This window comes from Seriola lalandi, unplaced genomic scaffold, assembly GCF_002814215.2.
Source record: "Seriola lalandi dorsalis isolate HSWRI2012SDOR001 ecotype SW California unplaced genomic scaffold, Sedor1 jcf7180002054471, whole genome shotgun sequence".
NCBI lineage: Eukaryota > Metazoa > Chordata > Actinopteri > Carangiformes > Carangidae > Seriola > Seriola lalandi.
The window spans coordinates 1-26,583 of record NW_019525024.1 but is presented as its reverse complement, the minus strand read 5'-3'; the positions used below and the strand labels follow the sequence as shown (position 1 = coordinate 26,583).

General features: G+C 42.9%; 2 protein-coding genes across 2 annotated transcripts in view; one reads left to right on the top strand and one right to left on the bottom strand.

Annotated features, from left to right (window-relative positions):
• The window catches only part of pkd1a (polycystic kidney disease 1a), a 68,872-nt gene extending 58,116 nt beyond the window's left edge, over window positions 1-10,756 (top strand). Inside the window, exons 47-56 of the mRNA XM_023411861.2 lie at window positions 1,010-1,204; window positions 1,319-1,458; window positions 1,970-2,100; window positions 2,383-2,485; window positions 2,626-2,751; window positions 3,414-3,585; window positions 3,747-4,037; window positions 5,050-5,184; window positions 6,407-6,727; window positions 6,935-10,756. Coding sequence (XP_023267629.1) covers window positions 1,010-1,204; window positions 1,319-1,458; window positions 1,970-2,100; window positions 2,383-2,485; window positions 2,626-2,751; window positions 3,414-3,585; window positions 3,747-4,037; window positions 5,050-5,184; window positions 6,407-6,727; window positions 6,935-7,933 — 2,613 coding nt within the window. The 3' untranslated portion in view covers window positions 7,934-10,756. The remainder of the gene's footprint in view (window positions 1-1,009; window positions 1,205-1,318; window positions 1,459-1,969; window positions 2,101-2,382; window positions 2,486-2,625; window positions 2,752-3,413; window positions 3,586-3,746; window positions 4,038-5,049; window positions 5,185-6,406; window positions 6,728-6,934) is intronic.
• A 176-nt stretch (window positions 10,757-10,932) lies between these two features.
• LOC111659043 (tuberin-like) lies at window positions 10,933-26,577 on the bottom strand. Its single transcript, XM_023411860.2, has 22 exons — window positions 26,534-26,577; window positions 26,074-26,263; window positions 25,817-25,910; window positions 25,628-25,730; window positions 25,144-25,238; window positions 22,792-22,932; window positions 19,901-20,062; window positions 19,618-19,776; window positions 19,406-19,518; window positions 18,289-18,531; window positions 17,192-17,440; window positions 16,373-16,462; window positions 14,397-14,554; window positions 13,296-13,903; window positions 12,691-12,769; window positions 12,518-12,604; window positions 12,240-12,426; window positions 11,895-12,034; window positions 11,728-11,806; window positions 11,547-11,638; window positions 11,377-11,475; window positions 10,933-11,255 (listed from the first exon to the last, which is right to left on the bottom strand). The coding sequence occupies exons 2-22, from the start codon at window positions 26,189-26,191 to the stop codon at window positions 11,088-11,090; spliced, it is 3,264 nt and encodes a 1,087-aa protein (XP_023267628.2). The 5' UTR covers window positions 26,192-26,263; window positions 26,534-26,577; the 3' UTR covers window positions 10,933-11,087.
• Between the last annotated feature and the right edge of the window lie 6 nt (window positions 26,578-26,583).

Genomic DNA, 26,583 nt, shown 5'->3' with positions numbered 1-26,583 from the left:
ACTTTAATGTTTTGGTTCACTCTCACCAGTTTCAGCACCAAACAGCAGGCAGAGTTAGCAACTAGCTGGTGAACACAGTGGAGGAAATTAACAGCTAAAGAGTCAGGTCTTTCCCTCAGGAGTTGGTGGAGCCCAAAAACAGAGCTACAATTGAGTGAATATTGGAAGGCCAAAAATATGACTTTAAATTAAAGAGGATTTTTCTGTGTGTAGATAAGCAACACAAACTCATTTGCCATAACAGCTTTTATGAGTTGATAATATTGTGCTATGTTTACAGCTTGTTGTGCTAACCCCAAATGGCCCCAAAAATCAGTTGCCTCAACCAGTTGAGGCTGATATAAATAATTTAGGATTCTGCCACTTTGGCACCTTTGAAACAATTAACTAAGTTCCCATATTTTACATTTTACTTGTGATTTGGTGATTTGAAGTGTTGCTATCCATAAGAAGATATATTTGTGGTTTTAAATACCAAAAACTCAGTGTAGTTTTACATCTCCTCTCTCAGGCTTCTCTCTGGAGCTCTAGTTACAACAGGTCAGTGAGCCAATCACAAGAGAGGAGGCTCTGAGAACCAAATATTTGAGCTTTGAGCAACCAAATCCTGCAAGGTTTGGATGGTGGGTCCGGGTGGCCGGGTGTCTTTTTTGTGACATCACAAAGTTACCGAAGTCCTGTTGGCTCGTTTCTGAATACAGGCTGTGTGCATTTCTCTGTGGACTGAGCACTTTTATACTTCACAGTATTAATATAGAACCTAGACCTGGTTTATAATCAAACTACACACGGACATCTAACTTTGTACTACATGGGACCTTTAAGGATTCAAAACACAGACATCAGGCTGAAAACTATTTTTCCTATTTATTTTTCTTTATTCCGGAAAAGCTGGAGTGCAAGTGCACACACCCAAAATTTCTTTTCACTAAATTCCCATCTGGGTGTGGTCCTGTTAACATTTTGAGGTTTTCCTATTTTTATTTTCACACAATCCTCTGTCCCACAGGTGTTGTGTGAGGCAGTTTACTACGCAGTGTGTGTGCGTCGCCTGCGTCCAGAAGATCAGGATGTGCTTGTGGAGTTCCCCCGTGTGGAGAGAGTGGTCCAGCGGGTCCCTGAGGTGAGACCACCACACGGCTTCGCTCTGTCCCAAGCACGGCACCAGGCCCGCAAGGTCCACATGCTGCACACCATGCTGAAGGTGAGTCAGTAGATATAGATGATGCTGGAGGCTGATTTTATATTTGTACTGTGTCGTAGACGTTTAAAACTCTATGTCTATTGTGATAACAAAATATTTGGTTCCCATTTTCAGAATTTCCTGGTTTACATGTTTTTCCTGTTGGTGGTTTTACTTCTCAACTACTCTGACTCGTCCAAAGACACGCACAGCCTAAGACTGCGCACTCAGCTGCAACAAGCCCTACACACACCTGAGTATCACAACATCAGCAGGTACACACACACACACACACACACACACACACACACACACACACACACACACACACAAACCTCATAAGATACTGTGTTGTTTCCAATAGAAATGTGTATTTTTAAAATGTTGACCTGGACCTCTTCTATTAGTTTGTTCCTGTGAGATTAACATCTCATTTTTCAGTGACCTTCTAATTGTGTGCTTTTAATACTTTCAGAATTTCTTTGGTAAACATACAAACAGTGTGTCAGGCCATTAAAAAAGATTTTTTGGCAACTTCCATGACTGAGCACCATGTTTTCTCCTGTGGGCTTTTGAGACTCGACCTACATGTGCTATTTTATTCAAACCAAGAGAGAACAACTTTTCAAAAAGTGTCCATGAATTTAGTTTATTTAGAAAAGAGCAGAACTAGAGTTTCTTCTAGTCAAATGTATGGTCATCCTGTGCGCACACAAACGTCCTGTATGATCTTCTTTGTATGTTTGACAGCAATGTGTGTGACAAATACCCTGATTTCTCTTTTAGCCGAGATAATGTTTTGATGTGGCTGAATGAGTCCCTGTTGCCACGGCTAGTGGATGACTCTGTCCTCTTGCGAGACACAGGAAGTGTGTTACTCGGCACGCTGAGGCTGCGACAAATCCGCGACACACGGGGTGAGACTGAAATGTGGTCACTGAGGCTTCATTGATCTGACAGAAACTCTCTCTAACTTATTGAACCATACACATGAGAAATGTCTTTGTTTTTCTTTCAATTCTATTGAGTAAAATGCATCAAATGTTTAATGTGTAGCATCACGGGTACTCCAATTATTTCTGAGCATCTGTTTACTGAACTCATTCTCTTCCATGTTTGAATGAACTTTTCAGGGGGGTGATTAAGTTGGGCAAATTTGATCTCAATTTGATCTTGTTGACAATTTCTCCCATTTGCAGGTGGTGCCAGGGCAGGAGGCAGTGTTTGGGGAAAGGGCTGGTTTACCTCTCCAACTAAAGACGCTGAGAATTTCACTGCTTCTGGTGCTAGCGATGCGAACTGGTAAGAAAGGGATTGAACACCTGGCTGTAACAAAGCAGCCGTTAAGTTAACTTTTTGGCCAGATTTAGTGTTTGTTTAACATCTGGTTTTCTTTGATGTGTCATGTTCTCTTCTGTGTATCCTCCCACTCATCTTTCTAGGGTGTGGCGTTTGGGTCAAGCGAGGGTGTATAACAGCATTGACGAGGTCCACCAGCTGAACAGAAGCCTGGAAGAGGCCTCTTCCTCCTTACAGCAGCTGCAGCAGCTGCACTGGCTCGACTACAGGTAGTAAACAAGGAAGGACAAATCTGGAAATAGGAAAAAAAAACTTCTAGGTTTTAAGAAATTTTAAATTAAAGTAGAAGACAGAACTGAGCATAACAACTTCATAGTGCTCAGCCGGATATTAAATGCATAGGTCAAGGCAATAAAATCATTAAAAACATGATTTAAAAGAGGAGTTTGCTCTCTGATTTCATTGACCAGATTGTTCCACAGTCCAGGGGCCAGAAATAAGGGAGTAGAGATGGGGACTTGATGTGCATGTGCACACAATTTCACAATGATTGGAATAAAACAGAACCATGCATACTCAAGGCTTTATAAATCTGGAATGGAGTTTTAAAGTCCCTGTAGTGCAATTGGCCCTATGACTTAGTCATTAAAAAGTTGCACGAGAAAAATGATAAAACATCAAACATTGAAATGAAAGACAGAAAACAGACAGAAAGAATGTGCTAAGAATGTGGGCCCGATTTCAACAACTGTTCTGAGAATAATAACTGATGGGAGAAACAAACCTCTAATCCTGTTCATACCACAAAACTGAAATAAAACTTCCTGTAATGGAAACACCCATCTTAAATAAGATAAATAAAATATTAAAGTTGGTTCCAAAACAGGAAGTGACTTGGCCCCTGATCTTATCTTTATGCATGTGTTCCCAGGACTCGTGCTGTGTTTGTGGAGTTCTCGCTCTACAACATCAACACAAACCTCCTGGCTGTCTTCTCCTTCCTGTTTGAGTTCCCGGTTTCTGAGCGTGCCCAATCCAGTCTTGACCTCCTTGTCATCACTCTGTGGCCAATCACAGGCCTGGATCTGCAGCTCCTACTCACGGTAACCCCTGGCAACCCCTCTGTCACTCCCAATAATTACGATAATAATAACTATTATTACTATTGAGCCTTTAGGTGTAACTGAATCCTTCCCCCCTGTCTTTGGCGTCATTGTTTTGCCAACACATCTCCAATGAAACTTTGTGATTCCTTGTTTTCCAGATCGTCCTCCTCGTCTTGGTGTTGTATTTCCTGGTGCGGGGGATCTTGGGCTTCCTCAGAGAGGGCTACAGGTACCTGCTGTCAGCCTGGAAACTCCTGGGCATCTGTAAACTGGCTCTGGCAGTGTCTGTGTGCGGGCTGCACCTGAGCCGCTGCACCATGGCCGCACAGCAGTGGGCGTCGTATGTGATGCAACCGCGGGACGCCTTCACAGATTTTTACCCCCTGGCCAGGCAGAGTGAAATGTACACAGTCATGTCTGCATTGCTGTTGTTCATACTGGTGCTCAAGGTAAGAGAGAAAGACAGAGGGCTGATTATAAGTATATGAAAGGATAGAGCTTGTTTATTACAACTTTGGTTCTGTTTAATAATTCTGGTCATCAGTTCAGTCAGTAATAATGACAATGTACTTGACAAGTTATCACTAGAAAGAACACCCATAACAGTTTAAAGTATGTATGTCGATATTTCATATTTTTATTATTGTCACTAAATTCCATGAAAAGAAAAAAAACAACAACGAATTGATCCAGCCAGCAGGTTTCATCTGTGTGTCTGCAGCTTGATAGAACTTATTCCTCTGTGCCATAGCGCTCCATTGTTGTCCAAAAGCTGCTGAAAACACATTAGTGAGCATTGCACTTTATTTGAAATACTGCTGGATCTAATGTGTATTAATCCACAGCTGAAAATAGTCCCCAGCAAATATTTACTCTTGTTTGAGTAAGATATTCTAAAAACTACAGTACCCAAATGATGCTTTCTTTTTAGAAAATAAAATCCTAAATTTATGAGACATTATTTAAAGATTTATGTCTTCAGTAGAACCAATGGGCTTTGTCAGAGAGTCACAGATGAGGGAAGTCAAAGAGTACTGGGTATTATTGAGAGACTTTTACCAGCATTACAGGTGTGCTCAGTTTGAGTTTTAACTCCAGATAAAGTAATTTAGCTAATTTGGCTAAACTGTAAGGTTGGTGGTTTGACACCCAGGCTTTGCTCGTCCTGTCCACGTGTCCAAGTGTCCTTGAGCAAGACACCGAACCCTTAATTGTTCCCAATGTGAGTCTGTGCAGGATTAAAGTCTTTTGACAAAAGCATCTGCTGAATAAATGTTTTACAATGTGTAAAATTTTATCATTACAGCTAGAGGTGATAGTCATGACTATGAAAATAAAATTTTTCATTTATTACCATTAATACATTTTTTATTTTCTCTCACATATTTTTTTTTCTCTCTGTCCCTCGTCCCTCTCTCTCTCTCTCTCTCTCTCTCTCTCTCTCTCTGTGTGATCATGCAGGCATCCCACCAGTTGCGGTTTCTCAGAGAGTGGGCCGTGTTTGGCAGAGCTCTCCGGCGCTCGTTCTGGGAGCTGCTGGGAGTCGCCCTGGCGCTACTGCTGTTGATGCTGGCTTACTCACACACAGGACACCTGGTCAGACTTTTTCTCATGTCTGTTCCTTCTGTTTCTCTCACTGAGCCTCTCCTACACACACACACACACACACACACAAACACACACACAAACACACACACACACACACACAAAACATACTGTAAACTTGTACATTGATTGTACAATTATGTACATAACCTTGTGGTTGTTTAACTTTCATGCAAGGCTGTGTTTGATTCTTATGCCTCCAGTTCACTTTCTTTACAGTAGATGGAATTTCCAATAAGCATTCACTTTAGTACAGACTGAATAACATGGCTTCATCTTTATTACTAGACCACAATAACAGCCTCACTGTTGTGACTGCCAAACATCTTTTCTGAAAGATATGATAATATTTATGCAGTGTTTACCACGTCTTGTCAAGTTTCTAAGTTTGAAATATATAATACCAGAGGAAGAGTGTCCGCTGTGTACATGATAACACAATAATACCCAAAAGCTTGTTTTTTTTTTTTTCTTTTATTGGACCTTTACTTAACCAGCTTGTTCCACTGAGGTATAATGTGTGTTTTTGAGACAGCCCTGCCAGAATGGAAGCATAACTGTTGTAGTAATAATGTTACATGAACTATGACTATAACACAGGAAAGAAAACTAAAAAGCATGTAACAATATAGTGATTTGATAAATAATAATGATAAATGATGGATAATTATAAATAGAAAAGAATATTTGTTCAACAAAGAACTATTGTGTCACTGTGAGCACCTCCTCTTTTCCACAGAGTATCACATGCCTTACTTTGCTCCTGAGTGATGACTATTTTAAGCATGACAGTGTAAAAAATGGTTTCAAAAAGTGACCTTGATCCATCAATCCACGTCTGTAACAGACCTTTTTCCAAGTGTAGCTTTCCAAAATTCAGCTAGATGCGTTCACCGGGAGCTTGAAGAGGTCAATACTGTATCTTTACAATATACCGCCACCATCAGGTCAAAATTTTGTCCATATTAGACGTGGGTGACGTATATTAGACAGGGTGTTCCTGCATTTCTGTCTTCGTACCTGACATATCAGTGTTTTGCTTTCTTGCTGGAACACACTGTTTTTAGTCCTGGATTTCTGTCGATTTCACAGTTCTTATTTTTTTTTCATTTATTTCCTACAATTTTTATTATTTATTTTTCCAGTATTTTTTGAAGCACTTTGAGGAGTGATCTGTTTGAAACTTTGTTCTGCTCTCTCTCCTTGACTCCAGCTCTTCCACTCTGTACTGGACGGCTATGGCAGTGTGAGCTCCGCCTGTCTGTCTTTGTTGGGTGCCGGTGGGCTGTTATCGTGGCGTCCCGGCTGGACGATTACCGGTCCCTCTAGCACCATGTCTTCACTGCTGTTCCACGCGAGCTTCTCTGTATTTCGGCTGGTGTTGCTTTGGTTGGTCACTTCTGTGCTACTGAGGAACTACCGCCGTGCACGAGCAGAGCTGTACCGTCCGGCTGTGGATCTTCAAGACTACGAGATGGTCGAGCTGTTCCTCAGACGACTCAAAATGTGGATGGGACTGAGCCGGGCCAAGGAGGTACATTTCCTGTTTCATCTCTACAGCAAGCGTTCAGGGAAGAAACACAATGAAGGTTTTAGAGATTCTATTGGGACAAAGTATGAAAAGATTGATGGTAGAACACATTCTATTAACGTCGGAGTTTCTAGTCCTATTTAGAAAGAAATACATCAGTTCCCATACTTTTCTCCTAATCTTCCATCTTCTCTTTCATCCTCTTCTTAGTTTCGTCACAAGGTGCGTTTTGAAGGCATGGAGCTGCCACCATCGCGCTCGTCCTCCACCAGCGACTGTAAGTCCCTGTGCTTGCCACCACTAGATGGTCCGGACTCTCCACCCACACCAGACAGCGTCGATGCCGGCTCCGAGGCCTCATGGCGTCCGGCCTCCTCCAGCCCCTGCAGCCTGACAGAAGCCCCGGGGGTCAGCTTGGGGCTTGGGTTGGGCCTCGGCCCAGGAGTGGTGGTGGGAGGAACCAGTTGGAGGGAGAGGGAAGAGACTGAAGCCTCGAGGCTGCTTCCTACTCTTGATGCCCTGCTGCAACAGATTGACCGTGTCACCATGGCAACAGAGGATCTGTACCATATCGAGTGTAGACTGGAGCAAGCCCAGAGGAAAAGGTGTAGAGGGAGAGAGAGAGCAGGCGGTGGTCAGGCAGGGAGGAGTGAGGCAGGACAGAGGGGAAAGGGGGACGAAAAGGACTCTGCTGGATGGAGAGAGCGAAAGAGTGGCAAAGAAAAACACAAAGGGAGCAAGAAGGTGAAAAAGGTGGCTAAAAGTGAACTTTCAAAGGACTGTGGAAACACTGCTGCCAACCCCAAAAAGACTCCTGTAGCCACACCTATTCCCTTTTTAAAGTCCAGACCAGTCTCTGCCTCTACACACACGCCTGCTCCTCAGTCATCAGCCAAGTCTTCAGTCAGTGCACCTCCACCCACACCAGTCAACAATAAGTCTGCCTGTGATTCATCAGCAAACACTTCCCCTACCCATGTCCCACTGCCCAAAACACCCACCGCACCTCCATGTACCCCTGCACCTTCTTTGCCTTCCACTCCTGCCCCTCCCACAGAGAGAGACACCCTCCCCTCCTCCAGCCTGTTTAACCACCCTGCTCACACAACCACCATTCCCACACGCAAGCGAAAACGCAAGCCCCCACCCCTCAAAAATAAGGTGCACCCCAACTTAGACAGGCACGGCACTGGACACCCCAAATCCTGAGGACTCTGGATGGAGAGAAAAACAGAAGTGAAAGGCAGAGGAAAAGAATGTGGGAGTGAATGTTGGGTTAAGGACGAGAGGAGGACGGGGACAGCAGGTTTTGTCCCCAGGTGCCCCTCTCTAAACCCAGGGGAAAGGAAGAAAACAAGAACAATCACAGAGACTAAGTTTGGGGAAATGAAAGCTGAACAGAAAGCAATAAAATAAGACTTTGCAAGTTTACAAGAAGTGATCCGTCCAAATCCCAGTTCAGTTCTCTCAGAAACAAGGTGCAGGCCACCGGATGCTAAGTGAGCTGGTTTAAACACCCATGTAAAGGTCAACATTTAAACCAAGAAATACACTTATTCTTTATTTCCCACAGACCCAAACTGACCCCTGACCCCATGCGACCCTGGAGGTCGCATGGGGTCGCTGACAGGAACACATGAGCGTGTTCACCAGAGGACTTAACGAACTGAAAGTAGACAATGCAGTCAGTCTTTTTGTATATCTCAGAAAAAAAATTTTTGATTTCTCAGTTATGTTGTTTGTCCACATATTTTTATATTTTATATTTCGGTTACCATGGGTACTTGTGGCCTGTCTGAAAACAGTCATGTTTTATGGTTTTGAACACGAATTTGCATATGGGCACACACAGATATATACGCACATGCAGGTTAACATGCATAGAAATAACACTGTAGTTGCAGACACGCTAATGGTAATGTGTCGTACACTTCAGCCCACTGAGCAAGAGGAAACACACACACACACACACACACACACACACACACACACACACACACACACACAAAAACACACACAAAAACACACACACACAAACACAAGACTGTTGGGATCCCAGCAGCTAGTTCTTCAGGGTGCAGATATAACCACCTTCTCCATACTGATCCAGGTGAAAGGCAGATAAAAGGTGACGGGAAGCCATGAGTAGTGACAAGAGGGAGTAGCAAGTGGTCGTAGCACTGAACAAAGTAGCGTCTAGTGTTCGAAAGAGGGAATAAAGAAGAAAAGAAGAATGGTGCTCAGTGGAGAAGTTTGGTTATAGATAGAAGTTAAGGAAAAAATAGGGTTTTGCCTTCACTTATTAACAGTACTGAACATTTACACAAGTTCTCCCATCATAAAGCTATAATGACTCCCAGTCTGAGTGTCTTCTAGAAATGTTTTTTATTGTGTTGTGTTCGATATGGTTGATTTAAAAGCACTTTTGTTCAGAAGTAGATTGTTTTCTAATGGGGTGTGGTGTAAAGTAATAAGCTTGGTATCCAAACCAATAGAAAAAGCTTCACTCATACTGTATCTTGACTATAAACGTTGCCAAAGCTTTTGCATCATTTATGCATCCTGAGTTGTTACCATGCCGAGTAATTCATTCATTCATTTTGTACTTAGCACTTTATTTTCTGATGGAGCTGATATCCAACGCCATATTTAACTCTCGTGTCAAGTTTTCATTTAATACCTTAACAGCTACATTATAGAAACACTCTAGTAAGTATTATCAAGGTATTGAATTAATAGTTTGTAGTTGTCTTGTGCTTTTGTCTGGTCTTTGTAGTGTTGTTGCTTTTGTCTTATTTTGATCAACGTACATATGTACTTCCTGTGTGCAGTGGGCAGATCTCAGGGAACCCACCCTTTCCCCGAAACCTGGAAAGACAACCAGGAAAACCAAAAGGAAATGATGTATTTTGTGGTTAAATTCTGCCACTGACGATGACTTCTAGCCTGTTCTAGACTTCAGCGCCCTTCTTCTCTCAGCCAGAAAGTGGGACGTTACGTGTCAGCTCCATTTTCATGGGATTTTAAAGGATATGAAAGAGGACTGATTTTGCAGAGGTACTCATGGGTTTACTAAAGTGTGATTGAGGCTCTTTTTTCTCCCTATTCCAAACAGACCCCATCATTACACAGCACAAAGCATAAAAGGGTTTGATTTTGAATCTTAATCTCACCTATTTCTTGGCAAATAAGTTGCACAAGATTTTCAGTTTCAGGATCTCACTTAAAGGAATGAAAAAAAGGCCCATCTTCTTCTGTGTGTGTATATTTCTGTATATATTGGTGCTTTGTTTTGTATATATTTTTGCTTTTCATAAGCAGTATTGTTTATGTGCTGCAGCGGCGTATTCATAGGTCAAGCACTGGTGTTGCAAACCCAAACGTTTTACATTTCTCCAGTTTAACTGAAGCACTACAGCCAAAGCTATCAATGTATTTAATATAAATCTTTGTTCACAATTTGCCAACTAGAAACAGGAAGCTCAGCAGTGAACAAATAATGCCTCCACTGGCCTTCATATTCCTGCTCTGTGTGTACCATATGTAACAATATAGTGCCAAAGCTCACCTGTGTGTCTTCTAGCTGCCTTTGTGTTGTACAATGCATTTTGTTATAAAGCAGTGTTACATATTTGTCTACGCCCGTTTTTGTATCTTATATCTGTATTTTGCAGTTGTAGCACTTCTCATGCTTTTGCACTTGACAAAGTCAAATAAAGAGTTTGACAGCTGAACTGTGCATAATGAAATGGTTCTGGTGCTAATTACAAACATCACTAATACTTATTCTCCTGCCCAGTGCTAAAGGTTTATGGTCTGTTATTGAGTGGCCACTAAATGTTACTTAAACATCAACATTATATCATGAGCTTTTAGTTGATATGGTGAACAGTTGCTTATTTACACATCTAACATCATTCATGTGGAGTCATGTTTCTGTCCACCTGATTAATCTCAGTCCAACATTCACTCTCTTTCAGCTCTGTTTGTGGTCTCCACCAACTCCTGAGGGAAATGTAATAAAAAATAAAAGTTGCTAACTGTGTCTGTCTGCTGTTAAACACTTGGTGTGAAGTTGCAAATTTAGGTGACAGTTCAACGCAGTTTCATACTGTCACATTGTTATCACATCGTCATGATCAATTGTTCTAAAAACAATAACAATTACAGCTGCTTTAACCAAACATAGCACAACCCCACATTTCCAATCTTTTTCATGACCACTTTTTATTCCTCTCACATTTACACACAAACACGCTGTGTGTGTGTGTGTGTGTGTGTGTGTGTGTGTGTGTGTGTGTGTGTGTGTGTGTGTGTGTGTGTGTGTGTGTGTGTGCGCGCGTCCCGTCTGTCGGAAATGTAATCAAACAAAATCAGTGAAATCATCCACTGTTGATACAAGTCTTTTCCTCTGCCCAGACGCTTCTGGGTTTGAAGTTGGAGTGCTCTGCTGAAACGACTTGTTCTGCTGAGTGTGTCCTTGGGTCAGCGAGATGCCAGGAGTCGAGCGAGACTGAATGTCTTCTTGAGCCTTTGAGTCAGAGCAGAGTCAACAAGATGGATGAAATTACGTGAGGAAATAGAAAACATCAATAAGAGTGACAGTGATGGATTAGAGCCATCTCTTAGGTTTTTGTGTGCATTGTTCTTACCCTGGTCCTGATCCTCTTAATGTGTCGTAATCTCGCAAGCCACTTAGAGGCATAAGCATCAGAGGGGTTTGCTCTGTACTGATGCACCAAAGAGGCCATCTACAGAAAAACAAAGAGTGAACTAAGTGTGTTTATGTGTGACTAGAGACAGAGGTAAGGGGAAGACTTACATTTGCATGCAGAGCCATCTGTCTGACTAAGAGTGGAAGGTTGCGGTCTGAAACGATTTTTGCCACCGTTGTATCAACTAACCCCTCCAGGTCTGAAAGAGAAAGCAAGAGAAGGAATAAAAGTAAAACAAAACTGACAGCAACAAAGAGCAAGAGCAAAAAAACACAGTGATCAGCTCACCTTTGCGGCACTGGAGGGTGACCAGGTTACATTCATAATCCAGCGGTTTTATAATGACTTCTACAAAGTTAAACTGACCCTAAAAAAGACAAAAGATTGGAACTGAAGCACAAATATGTCCTGCAGATTTCAGATTTAATTTTTTGCTTGTGTGCGTGTGCATATACCTTAATGGTGCCCAGTTTGTATTCCTCTCCAGAGTCATTGTACACCACCATGACAAAATCGTTGCCAATGTGACGCTTTTTGTTGCAGCAGCCCTTGTCACTCTCCCTGTTTGGCATCAGTGTGGCTATGTGGAAGATAGCTGCAGAGACACGATTTCATCAATAACAAGCAGAGCAGACCGGCTGTGGAAAACAAATAATTACCATAAATGTCACTCTTCTCACACACACGCACGCACGCACGCACGCACGCACGCACGCACGCACGCACGCACGCACGCACGCACACACACACACACACACACACACACACACACACACACACACACACACACACACACAAACCCTGCATGATGTCGTCGTGCCAGCAGTAGGTGAACTCTCCGTCATCTCCATACTGGTCGAGACCTCCAAGGAAGATCTGGTCGGGGTCGCAGTCTTTCAGATGGATTAATTTTCCAAGGCCTGTTAGGAAGGCAGCGTAGCGGTTCGAACCGTACTCATTTGACAGGATGGAAACCTCATTGTTAACCTGAAGAGAGTGAAAGTCAGAGAGCAGGCTATAGGAATTATCTGGCAGTAATTATTAATGAAGACAGAAATCAAGGTGAATGTCTTCCCACCTGACCAGCTCCAACAAACACCACTCCAATCTTGTGGGTGTCATAAGGAGGCATCTGGTCGAGAACCTTCACAGCGCGGTCAATCACCTACCAGAGAGAGAAAACATTGTAAACACCACTGTGCATGGCGCTGGGGCAGAGTTCAGGTCAGCCAGGCATAGAGGTCAACTAACCTGAGTCTTGGGCAACAGCAGCGGCTTGTTGGCTTCATTCCCAAAGAAAGGAGAGTGGTACAGCTGGAGGAAGACGAAGCTAGAGGAGACAAGGAGACAATGACAGAATGAGAGAAAAAAAATTGTTGGGCACAAGCACCAGAATTTTAAAAAGGGTCATAAGCCACATGTTGATATTTTCCCTTGTCTATATGAGTCATTTTAAACACAAGAGATGTGTGATTCATAGACTGGGTATTCATGAAGATGTACTTTGTATAAAAATACAAATAAAGAAATGCAATGAAAATGTAAATCGAGGTTTGTATAAGAAATATTAGCCGATGTGCAGCTATGCATTGATTATATTCTAGGAAGAAGTTTATAGCCTCTCACTGTAACAGATTTCAACCTGCAATTTTTCATCATCTCAAATAATATTTTCAATTTAAATGTGGGATATAGAATGTCATTAAACTTTTCTGCTCTAGCAGGCTGCCACTTGCTGCCACTGGATCTTGCCAGTGGAGCAGAGATTAGTTCACTGACTTGATACACTGCGTCATTGACTTGGCAGAGAGAGAAGACAGACGCTGCAGTAGTTTCTTGTGTAAATTGTGGTGTACCTGGGACTAAGGCCAGAAATCTTCTCCGTGTTACCGGGTCCAGGCCGACTGTGGTACGAGTCCCTCTCTGTCCTCCTCTCCCTCCTGGAGGAGGGGGCCGATACCGAGATAGTGTGACCCCGGGGTCGGTGGCCTCCGCTGGGAGAGATGGGTCCAGGTTGTGCTGCCGCCGCTGGAAACTCCAACCTCATCCTCGCCCCTCCACTTTGAGATGATGCTACACCTGGGCCTTCACCCCCTTGACTTTGACCTCCCGGTCCATTAACGTCCCCTCCTGTGCTTCCCTCCACCTTCTCTTTCTCAAAATGAGGCTGCTGGGGCTGAGGCTTGCCATCTGAAGGCGCTCGGGGCCTTGATGTGTCTGCCAGCACAGTCTCTGTCTCCATAGCAGCCTTGGTGAAGGCTTCAGGTAAGGTCTGGAGCTCCGGAGAGGAACTGGACTTGTTAAGCCCATGGCCCTGGGACTGAGAGTGAGTCTGAAAGGGAAGCTCAGGCCCCTGGCTGCCTGGAGTGGAGGGTCCCATGGTCGGCTGATCGATGGGAATGGCTCCCTCACTTACTTCCTCCAGAGTCGACTTTTCATCATCTTGACTGGAGGTGGAGGAGGACTGCAGGGGAAAGATAAGTGGAGATGATTTCAAGCTCTTTAAATGACCATTCCAGTGGGTTTAGCATGTTTTAGCAGATTAGCTTGTTCCTAAAGCATGCAAATCCACAGTATGGTCCTGTGAGGACAGAATACAAACACTGGTAGGTGTGCCATCAATGGCTGTGCTGGCATGCTGCTTGTTGTGCAGCAGCAAAGGTGGGGAAACCTGCAGGCAACATTGACTCTATCAGCTGATAATCAAACAGCAAGAGGTGGTGGAGATGCTGTGATAAATTTCAATTTAAAGCTTTTAAATGCTGGCAGGAACAATGCAGGAACAAGGCAGCACAACAAGCCACGTTGAACGTATTGAATGTGTTGATTATGTATTTATTAGTCTGTTACAGCTACCATGCTGTAGTACCTGTGGTATTTTGTTTATTTGTCGCACAAGCCGCCAAGTCCAGTGGACATATGCATCATGTCTCATTTTGTGTGTGCAAGGTACCCACCCTGCTGAGTGTTCCAGTAGGCGGAGTCTTTGTGAACTTGTCAGCTGACATGAAGATGGGATCAGAGGTCGTTGGCTCAAACTCCTCACTCTCCAGCCAATCAGACGGGGTGTGTGCTCCGCTGACCCCTGACCCCTCCTCCAGTACCACCACAGAGTCTACAGCAGGACACAGCAACAACCGTGGGTTATAGGTGGATATATACACAAACAAAAACTGAAGTAACACACACATCCCAGTGCTTCCCGCTATTAGTTGCACAATCAGAGAAACAGAGAAGCATACGCAGGTGTAAGACTCCCGACAAACATCAAAGATTTCAGCACAGTCGTGAGTAGCGAATTTGACTTCAACAAATCACACACATTCTCTCTAAAATCTAAACTCTAGTAGATAACAAGTCAAATGAATCATTGCCACATGAAACAGAATTTGATGCATCCACATGATCAAACAAACTCAGAGGCAGTCAGGCAAACACACACACACGTGCGTATGCACAGAGATTAAGATCATGACCTTGAGTGAATCAGACCTACAAACACTGAGATCAGAGACACAGACAGATCAATTCAGTAAGCAGCATCTATCCATCACTGCTTCTTCTACTGATTTCCATCAAAACACATGCATCTGTTTGGTTCAGCTTGTTGGTTATAGATAGATAGATAGAGCTCTATATTAATCCCAAAGGGAAATTGCAGGTAAAACACGCTGCAGCTACTGCAACAGCATCCCAGACCAGGCCCTCCAGCCCTGTATCTCCCCTATAACACTCTCCCTACATTCAAAGAGGAAGAAGAAGCAGCAGCAGCCAACAGTCAGGTCTGTCTGACACCTGAGTGTTGGCCTTCAAAACTGCAGCGCTGAAAATGTCTTCATCGTCCTACTGGTCTACCAGTAAGGCTAGGAAGAGTGTAATAGTTGGATGAGGTCTGGGCTTTCCTGTTGACAACATCAGAGGGTCAAAGGTTAAATGGTCAACCTGGGAGTACATTTCAAAAACACAAGAGTTAGAGAAGATGATTAGAAAACAAATCATGGAGGGGGTCAAAAAATCTTTGGTGTCATTGGACTGATTGATCCGAGTGCAGGCATGTTTTCAGCATCACTTGTAGAGGACCCGCCCTCCCTCCCTCCCGTGTTAATAGAAGACTGATGGGTAAAGCAGAAATGTTGAATTCCTTCACTTGCACAGTTTTTGAGCATAACAGTAAAAAAAAAAAAAAACAACAAAGAAATTCCTACACACCATCTTTAACATTTAACATTTTGGAGAATAATAAATTATTCTATTTATTCACTTCCCTGCTGAGAGTTAGATGAGAGGCTCAATACAACTCTCATATCTGTATGGAAAATATGAAGCAGGAACCAGGAGACAGTTAGCTTAGCATAGCACAGCACCACATAGCATCCTAGCCCCATACACAATCCTCTGTAAAACTACAACCTGTCATTTTTACGCTTCGATTTTTGGATTTTAAAAAAACAAAACAAGCGATAACGTATTAATTTGAACTTTAAAAGAACTGGTAGACAGACTTTATTAACTTTGTACAGAGCCAGCTTAACTGTTTCCCCCTGTTTCAAGTCTTAATGTTAAGCTAAGTTATCTGTCTTCTGGCTGTAGCTTTATAAAGAACAGAAGTATTAGAGTGGTATCGATCATCTCATTTAACTGTCCTCAGAAAACAAATAATCAGGTTTTCCAAAATGTCAAACTAGTCTCATCATTTTATTATGAAAATGTTTTAATTGTCCAATCTTAGACTTTTAGCAGCAATGTAATAAATAAAATGTTTAACTTTCATATAATATGGATATAATGAAAGACATGTGATGATCAAATGTCACTACAGTTTGTGTCTGCAGACTACTGTATTGCACTGTACAAGTGAGAAGAACTACACTAAACCAGGGGTTTTCTGGAGGGGGTGGGGGAGATGTGGGGTCACACATGTGGTGGACAGTACCTGCCCAGGAAATGCTCCTGTGCAACCTGCCAGGGGCTGGAGGGCCCGAGGGGGCAGAGCCCAGACCCAGAGACCAGAGAGAGCCGCCCACTGCAGGTGGGACGCCAGAGGATAGGTAGGTGGCGCATGACGCCACATAACAGACCGCAGCCAATCACAAACCATCATGGTGGTGAAGATGAAAAAAACATGAAAACAAACCAATCAGAATGAGGGGGAAAAATCTCAAAGGCAATGAGAAAAGAAAAAAAGAAAGAAAAAGAAAGAATGAAGAAAAAAGATGAGTCCAGTGAGTAACTGAAGCAGGTCGAGACCCAGACTGAGAGAGAAAATGAACAAATTCACAGGACTCTGAGCACCACTGAAAATGCGACTTCTGCAAAAAAAAAAAAGACATTTGACTTCTAAAACAAGAACATGTCAAAGCAGTGATCTTTGATGATCACTGACCCGAGCAAATCCATACTTGCTCATTGATCACCATCTGGTTCAAATAAAGTATGTACAGGCAATTTGGCACTTAGCTCAGTCAATTAAAGGGGACCTAGGACAAGCAGTCAGGCGGACAGGAGGGATGCGCTCATGCGTAGCATTCAATTTCCTAGTACATTATGATTCTCTGTTCTGTAGTTAACTATTCTGAATGTGACGTTGTATTTATTTTACGGATGTCACAATGACATTTTTATGATCCTTAAATTTTGGGACACATAACTCACCTGCACAGATCAATTCCAACCACCAACAGGATAAAAACAAACCACAAACTTTCTGATCTTTGAAGCTTTTTCTGCCCAGACTCCTCAGACTGTTCCTCACCAGTGTTGGAGCGCTGGATCAGGTTTGCCTTGCCTCCGACGCTGCTGTGTGTTTGGGTCAGGGGCTCGGAGACGGACGACGGTGCAGGAGCAGCAGTGCTGGCAGGAGCACTGGCTGTCTGGGTAGGAGGCTCCTTCACTCCCTCCATCGCCATCAGGACACTAGAAAGCTCCTGCAGTGGCATGTTGCCGAGCTCAGAGGAGAAGGGACTGGGTGGGTTCTCCAGACACATCAGCCAGCTCGTGTTACCTGTGACAACAGACAGAGACAGTCACTAATCTACTGTAAAAGGACCTTAACAGGGATTTTTTTCCTGTTTCATTACATTAACGACAATGAAAACACATTTGCTTTAAATTAGAATTGACCATTTAACAAAGCACGTTGTAGGGTTTTAGATGAATTTCCTCCAGGCCCCCACTCACAGTAGTTCAAGTCATTAGTACAGTATAAAAATCAAAAAACAATAAACATGCTTGAGATAGACAATCTACTACAGTAAACACCAAGTTGCCTAAAAGTTTTTTTCTTGTATTTTTATGTGGTACCAGAGCTGCAAGCAGGGACCCTTGAGGGACCCCCTCACCAGAGATCCATTTTCTGTGACTCCTCTGCTAAAAAACAGCCCATCTATTGTGAAACAGGGTGTTACTTGGTTTTAAAAAAAGAAAAATATTGCTACAATCTCAGACCCAACAAAGCTTAACAAGTTTGTTCCTATATTACCACACAACAGTGACAATAACAAAAAATAAGGCAGACAACATGTTCACTGTGATGGAGTAGTAATCATCTGCAGGATTCAAGTCTCCGCAAATAGATTTTCCTTTTCTCCTGAAACTTAAAAGTCGTGCCTGAGAGAATCTATTGAGAGGCATCTGGTCTGCTTTAGAGAATGGCCTGATGTACTGTTTTGTATAACTAATAAGTAGTTAAATGACCAAAATGTGCTAAACCACTGTTGTGATCTGGTGTTAATTATAATTTAAAAAAGATAATAATGAAATTAAGTCATCATCATCAACCACACAGCTACCAAATCCCAAGCCTCACAGACTTGGCACTCATTCACTTGTGGCTAAGTGTGTTCTCCATACCAGACGGCCTCCGGATGAAGATCTCTGCCCAGCCCTGTGTGAGTATGGGAACAAACTCAGCCAGACTGGGGTTGTCTTTGAGAGGTGGGGGAGCAGACGGGGTGGCAGATGTGGAGGAGGGAGGACCCAGGCTGTCCAGGGTGGGACCAGAGGAGGGCGACAGAGGAGCGGCTAACTCGCCCTCAGAAGGGGACACGAGAGGACTGAGACTCTGAGCAGGACCGGCACGTAAAGCGTGGCCACCTGGAATATAAAGTCAGAGGAAGGTCATCATGATTATTTATTAACTCTTCTCATTGCATTACTCACATTATGTTCAGGACAGTTTGAAACAGAAAGCTTATCTGATAAGATATTAAGATTCAATGGGGGAAAAAAAATCACAAAGGTCAGCTATAATAAGACATCAGACACAACATAATAACACGCAATGCACTGGGCAGAAAAAAACGGAAGGAAAACATATTTAAGTAGACTGACAAACCCATGAATGTTATCATGAAAATATACACTTGAATAATATACAGGCAGCTACATCTTGTGATGACATTTCGTATCTGGCAGATCCGCCAACACGAATTCAAAAGCACACCGAGTACAGACGCATGTTAATGCGTGAAGGATCACAGCAATGAAGTCTAATTTTGCATCCCATTTTCCTTTAAATGTACTACAACCCGATAAAGAGTAATGATAAATAATGTCACTGATCTTCATTTACATAACATGTATCAAGAGTAGACAGGGGGAAGAGTGGGTTGCCGTTTAAAAGGGATGTGATAACACAGGCAGGCAGAGATAAAAGTGTGGCTGCAAATCTGAGGAGGATAAAAGCTACTTGATTATTTCTCAATTCAAGACAGCAGGAAAGATCACAACTCATTTTACCTGCTCTATAAAAGCGTCTCAAAATGCATTTTTGGAAAATAGCACTAAACAAATGATGGTAGATCTTGGCCACAATTATTATAAAAAAGAGTGGTATTTTAGTATTGTCCCGCTAACATTAGAAAATTCTCTTCAATATAATCAGTTGTATTCTAACAATGAGGGAGAGGTTGCTCTATCATGGAACGTACTGAAGTGTTTACCTGTCAAGCACCTTAATATTTATTACCTGACATAGAGCGGACCCGTATGCGTGTGGCTCTGTTGTGTTGCTGGCTTGACTGTGACTCCAGTTTGGCCGGAGCCTCTTTGGTTATTCGGGTGTGTAGTGATGGATCTGATCTGCAGGACCAGGAGATGGAAACAATGATTTAACAAAAAAATTATAATAATTCAGAGGATTCATCCTGTTCAGTGTGTGTATGTGTGAATGTGCTTCACCTGGTCATTTCCCCTCCTCCTCCCAGACGTTCAGCCATGTCCAGGCCTAACAGTGCTTGTGTTCTGACCCCTCCGCTGGTTGTTATGGTCACCAGCTTGTTGCCAACAAGCCAGGTCATACTGCGACCCCCTGCCAACAGGAATTCTGCGATGGGAGACCTAAGAGGGCAGTCACAGGCCAAATTCATAACTGCTATAGCCTCTCTCCATTCTTTTTCCAAAACTTTACCACTGTTAAGTGCCACCCACACACACACATACAGAGAAGAAATTTCTTGCCAACCTCTTGGGCAGTGCAGAGAAGTTGGAAAACACATATCGTGCCATCATGTCCAGACAGGTCTCAGTGAGCTCCAGGTGAACAGTCTTCAACCCCTCGTCTGCCTGAGTCACCGCATTTTCATCAGCGGAGCCAAGGCTGCAGGTGGTGGTCGAGGTGTGCATCCTACAGCAGGAAACAGGGAGAAGGTTAAACAACAGCGAGATGGGCAGAGGAGCGAGAGGAGAGCACACAGGCTCCTGCTATTTTTTTAACATGTAATCAGTGCAAACAGAAACATGCAAGTACTGATATACAGGTGAAGTATAAGAAATGCACAATATCATTAAAAAAAAAATTTTAAATCACACAAACACACCTCTGCACATCTCTGTTTATATCACATGCAAAACAAACATTTATATGCACACATACATCCACATGTGTGTGTATATAAGAAAACGCACCATAAGATAATCACATTTTTCTAGCACACAAACACAGACACACACTGGGACATGGCATAAGTGGCTGTGATATCACATTGGTTATCTCCTATAATGTCAGTCAGCTCTGTGAAGGAGGCTGAAGGGATCTGCGGTGTAGCATGTTTTATGCTCACTAAGCCACAGGGATGCACAAAAACATCTCAGCTTAAACAAAATCTCTCAATTAGTATTCACTGAAGAGTGAGCAGCGTCTCTTTCTATCCACAACAACCATTAGTGCTTGTTCTATAGCCAAGTCAGGTTAAAAGCACATTTACAGATGTTGACACCTTCAGTCGGGATGTAGAGATTCCTAGATTTGAACTGAAAGCAACGCTGCCTGGTTGCTCAAAAGAAACACACTCAAAATGAGCGATTCACAACAACACTCTGAGGATGACTGTGCCCAACTGAGATATCTGTTTATCCCAATGGGGAGTATTGAAGGCACTGTTTTCATGAATCATCCTGACAGGAACATAAATAAAAGTGAAATAAAGGATGAATATTAAAACAAATTGGGGAGAAAACAATTATGGGAAGAATAAAAAAAAGAGAGCAATACAAAAGGAGCATTTGTCCTTGGTGGATCTATCGTGGTAACTGCTTTAGCTTCATTTTACTGTTTCAGCTTCAAAGACACTACAATGGTTCAGAGGAGCCTATCTTGACAGGGATGCATCTCAGCTGACAAGATGACTTGTCAAGGTTTCACGTATCTACAAGATTATATCCTTGGTATAAAACCCAATTCAGGTATCTGTACAAATGCAAAGTAAAATGTTTTAAAATGGAAATTTAGGCACACAATCTTAAGTCTGAGAGGTTTGCGCATAAATCTTTAATACTTCCATCAGGGGGAAAAATCTCTTTCACTCAGACCAAGTCCCAGTATGTGAATAAACAACTCTTCCACACATATTTATACTTACCATTCTTCTATTGACAATTATTCATCTTTCACTTCAATGTCTAGTGGACACGTACTCCAGACAACATGACCATGAAATGCTCACAACTGAAACAGAGTGCAGTGTCTTCACTGCTTCCTAATATTACTTACCACATCGCTATCCATTGTACTTCATTTCTAACTAAAGATGAATTTTATGGCATTTATAAAAATTTAAGGCTCTGCTTTTTTAGTGTAGCTACAACGGTCAATACCTTTGAATGGGTGGCAAAAGCTGAATCATTTTAAATCCTATGTGTATGTGTCACTTTAACGTCTAAAACACAGCTTAAAACACAGTCATGTTGTCTGAGGTGAAACCAGTCTCCACCACGAGGCAAGCTTCAATCTAACGCGTCACTCAGGTGTTACCATTCTAGAGACAGAGACAGAGAACACACTGGTTGAGAAAGAAGCAGATTTGGCAGCTGAAGCAGGTTAAACAGATCTACACTGCAGTTGTTCAGCCTCATTAAGTTCCAGGCTTCACTATGAAATTAAATGCAATACAAAGTGATTTCAAACTTTCCAGTGCAGGGCTTTTACTGCCATCTGTTGGGCATGAGGTGGTATGACATATTTACGAGTGTGGCAACAGAGCCACATCTGCCAACTGCAGTGATAGATCATACATCTGTCAGTCACTCAAGCAGGTCAGCCAAGCAAAGATAAGCATAAAGGTATGAACATAAGTGAGGCAAGGAGTGTGTATATGTGTGTGTGGTGATATGAATGGTTTGAGTCTGTAATCAAACTGTATCAAAGTTCACACCAGCCCAGCTAGTCCTAAAATCCCACACTAGGAGATTGCCATGGTCATAGCAGCACAGTGTATGTTTGTGAGTGGAGCAAAACAAAAACAAAAATATGTCAAGCAAGCAAACAAAGCTGTTGTGCTGCTGTGGTCCCTGTCACTGGCAGAGGAAACAGTAGTGCCCTCCCACCAGGAAGAGGGAGGCAGAGTTGTTGGTTGCAGTTGTTGTCAATCAAGACACCATCACTTTGGATACATATGCTTTGCACCGGCCCCGCCTGCCATTAATTTCTTGTTAGGCCAATCAAAACTTGTCAGCAAAACACACAAACAAACAAAAACAAAATCAAAGTCAAACCACAGACAAATAAAAATAAAAATAAAATCAGTGTGTTAGAGCAAATCAAAAAGAAAAACATGGATCAAGATGTTTTCAGAAGTCTTCTGCAAACACTGCATGCAAAAGCAAATCAGAAAACAAAATCTAAAAATAGCAAGTGTATGATCGCAGCCCAAAACAAACCAAAAAGGTTGACACACAAACCTTCCTCCAGCATGCACCACCCACTCCAGGTATCCCTGGCAACAAGCCACCCAACGCCCACCCAACGTACCCGCATGACAATGAACCTACACCCCATCAACCATCCCATGGAGGAGGCAACAAGTGTTTGGGTTGTTTTTGTTTTTTGTTTGGTTACCCAGAAGGCTCTTCTCTAACCTGCGGACCGCATGTTCGGAGACACTGATGCTGCGGGAGCGGAAAGCGTCCATGGCTGACAGGTCCCTCAGCTCTTTAACAGGAGAGCTGCTGCTATTGGCTACCGCCGCTGCTGCCTTCGCCACTTTTGCCGCCCGCAGACTGGGCGGTGATGAGTACCCATGGCGAAGGGTGAGGGGAACGGGCCCGGGTTGGCAATACAGTGGCAGTGGGCAGTAAGGGGGTGGGTCATCGTGACGGTGGAAGTAGTTTGGTAGTGTAGGGGGAGAGTGTGGTGTGAGGAGGTATATCAGGAGACAGCAGGAATCGTCACGAGCATCAGAGCAACATGAGCAGGTCACCACGGGGCGTACACCACGCAGAGGGGAGGGGAGAGGGAAGGGGAGGAGTGGGGGGTGGGCGCAGGGTGCAGAGGACAGGGCCACAAAGGTCAAAGGGCAGAGGTCACAGGAGGAGGAGAGGGGTCAGGAGCAATGTAGGATGGATCCAGGATGACACGACCACCCCCCAAAACCACAACCACAACGCAGCACCCAATCGCAGGAGGCAGGGGAGGGGTCAAATGAAGAATTGAAAGAAAAACAAAACAAGGTGAAAATTAACAGCAGTGAACACTATGAATCAGATTACAGGAGAGCGGAGTAAGAAAAAAAGGCTAAACATCAACTAAAAAGGAAAACAGACAAGCTACAGCAGAGGGTAAAACAGCTTCTGCTATTCAGAAAAAAAAAATACGCACAGAAAGTATTCAGGAGAGCAACAAAATAACATTATTTCACACAGCAGGTACATAGTGAAGCCAAGAACTAGTACAGGAGAAGTAAAATAGTAGGGATGGACTCAGCACAGGCCTGACATAATGGAAGTTAAAAAACAAGAAAAAACATAAATCCAACTGAAAATGAAATGCTGGGTTAAACCTGAGGGTTGGAGCACAGCAAGTCTGGACTTAATACTACAGATTAGATACATCTCTAAATATTGTTCTTCTTATAGTGTACTTTTGGAGACCTCTAAATTAAATCTTGACATCATATCCCGTAGTGTTATGCCTATGACATATGACCAAACCTTTTGACCTACATGAAATAACCCATGTGGACTCTGACATGCAGAGCTCCAACCCAACAGTGGGCAATGAGCAGCACAAGGACAGATGACTGGGTGAATGATAACACAATATGGAACACTGAAAGTGGGTTCATACAGAAGATCAGTAGAAACCGATGTTAGCAGAGGCACTGCTGTAACAGGGAGTGTGTTTGATTGCAACGGCAGCAAGAGCGTTATGAGGTTTTTTTAAAATAAATCATGAAGTGAGGGACTTAAAAGAAGACGTGTGTACAGAGGCTGCACTATTTCCTCAAACATATTTAATTGAGCAACAGGGGGGGAGAGGGAGATTTAATAAAAAGCTACAATGAATCTCAAAAATCAAAAAAATAAGAAATCATATGGGGCAGGATTGAATTATTTTTTAGGAAGCGGCAGCTTGGTCTCATACAGTATTGGTTACTTTTAATAGTTATTTTGGGTCTTCAGAATATTCACTGTGAAATGCTATGGAAATACTGGCTTACCTAGGAGATGCCGACACAGCCCAGTTAATAGCTGGTTAAACCTCTGTTCAGTTACCCCTCCTCTCTGTGATCATCTATACTGTGTTTTAATTAGTAACTTTGGATGCTTTTTACCATACGATGTTCACGCAATTAAAAATCGGACAACCGACAGACATTCACAGCATGTACAGATGAGCGTAACGCCTTGCTGAGAAAAGCTTCCTTAAACCTCTGTGTGAAAGACCGTCTCTATTTCTCTTTGTGTACATGTAAGGCCTGTATTTTTTGTGCTCATAAATAACAGATGGAAAGATGTGACAGTGGAGAAAGAAAAGCAAACTCTTCTTTCCCCATGCTATCACTCTATGTGCACCATTATAAACTAAAAGTGGTGGGCACAGTAACACAAACACCTGGACAATGTAATACAATCCTCTACAAAAAAGCTGTTAGCTTAGATGACATAATAATATACAGGTGTTCATGTTATTTTGTCCACCCTGTGTGCCATTAATATGAGGAGAAGTGGGTTTAAAAATAAACATAAATCGTGGCAGAAAGAGACGTGAAAGACGTGAAAAAGCATAAACAATAAATAAAATGAACTAATGATCACCATGGCAACCTGAGAGGAGTCATTGCAACCATCACGCCACATTACCAGTCATGCTGAGTCCCCTGCTACCTTGGCAACCCCAAGCCTCTTACACAACAATGGCCACATGGGCAGTGTGTGGTGCTGCTGGGTTGTACGTCAGCATTTGCAGCTGTGTATGAATGGATGCTTTACCTCTTGGGTCTTTCGTTGAGGCTGGTGCTTCGGGCGCGAAATGGACTCTGCTCATGACCATCATCGAATGGCAGCAGGGCGTTGGAACGCAAACCCTGGAGAAAGAGACAAACGTGAATATAAAGGCACAAAAACACCAAACTGAGGAATGCTGTAGTTAGAGTGAATACAGGGTCTGCAGCAAATCTCAAATAAAGTTAAAACATTTAAGCATAAGGCTCAGGTAATTTAAAATTTTACATCACATAGACTAGGTCATAAAGACCTTAAAAGATCCTGGGCCTGATGGAGAAGTAGGGGAAATGAGGGTATGTTAGCATTGTACATGCACTGTGGATAAGCCCAAAAAGTCACTGAAAGTCACTGTTGAACTGTAATGTCACAGTTTGTATTCTTGAGTTACAGTGGTAATGTTATATTTCAGAATAAAAATGACAAGTCCTAAAACAGTCAGTAAAAGGTAGAAAGGCAAACCAGCACAAACCTTTGTGATGTACTGAACAAAGTCTTTGCGGAAGGGGAGTCTGCAGCGTATAAACCACATAGCAATTACATGGTGGGCCAGGGACACGATGTACTGGTTGAACCTGATGGGAATGGAAGAAACAAAAAGGTCAGAGTGTGTCTGTGCATCTGACAATAACCATGTCTTTGTGTGTGTGTGAGCACTCACTTGGAGGGATTAGTGTAGGGTAGAGAGATGGCAAACACACTGACATACTGCTCAGCTACAAAGTTGGCATACAGATGGGGCAGGCGCACCAGAGCTACGAAATAGAAATGAAGAAAGAGCAGATCAATCAAACACTCTCTTATTTTGGCCTTTATCTGTGAAAAAAAAATCCAATGTGACTAACTGACCTTGAACATTCAACAATATCAAAGAAACAATAAACTGAATACATTTTGAGAAAAGCTTTTGGGACTCACTGGACAGGAATTCAAGCATAGGTGATGCCATGGCAACAGTGGCAGAGATGTGGGTGAGCTTGACGATAAGAGCGGGTAGGAGCTTGATCATGATGTCAGGCATCTCCACCGTGCACATTGTAAGGGCCACAACACACTGCTTGGCACAGCGGTAAATGAGGCCAGTCTCAAGGCACTGAACCAGCTCTCTCTGCAGAAGGGAAAGGAAAATAACTAATGTTGATTTAGTTTTAGATTTAGTTTATCTTTGCTGATTCTGTGTGTCTGTCTCCATGTATGTCTGTAGGGTGGCTAGTAAATCTGAGAAATAAGGTTATGCGTGGTATACAGAAACCAGCCACAATGGGATGATGTTGGCCAAATGTAGATCTTCTTGCTGCAAACTTGATGGTCAGTAAACCAAACACTCAAGCTTTAGAACATCCAATTTTTCTTACTTTCTACACACTATGCCTTGTACCTGTCTCGACTGCTCCAGGTAATTGTGGTAGGAGGTGATCGCTGTGAGGA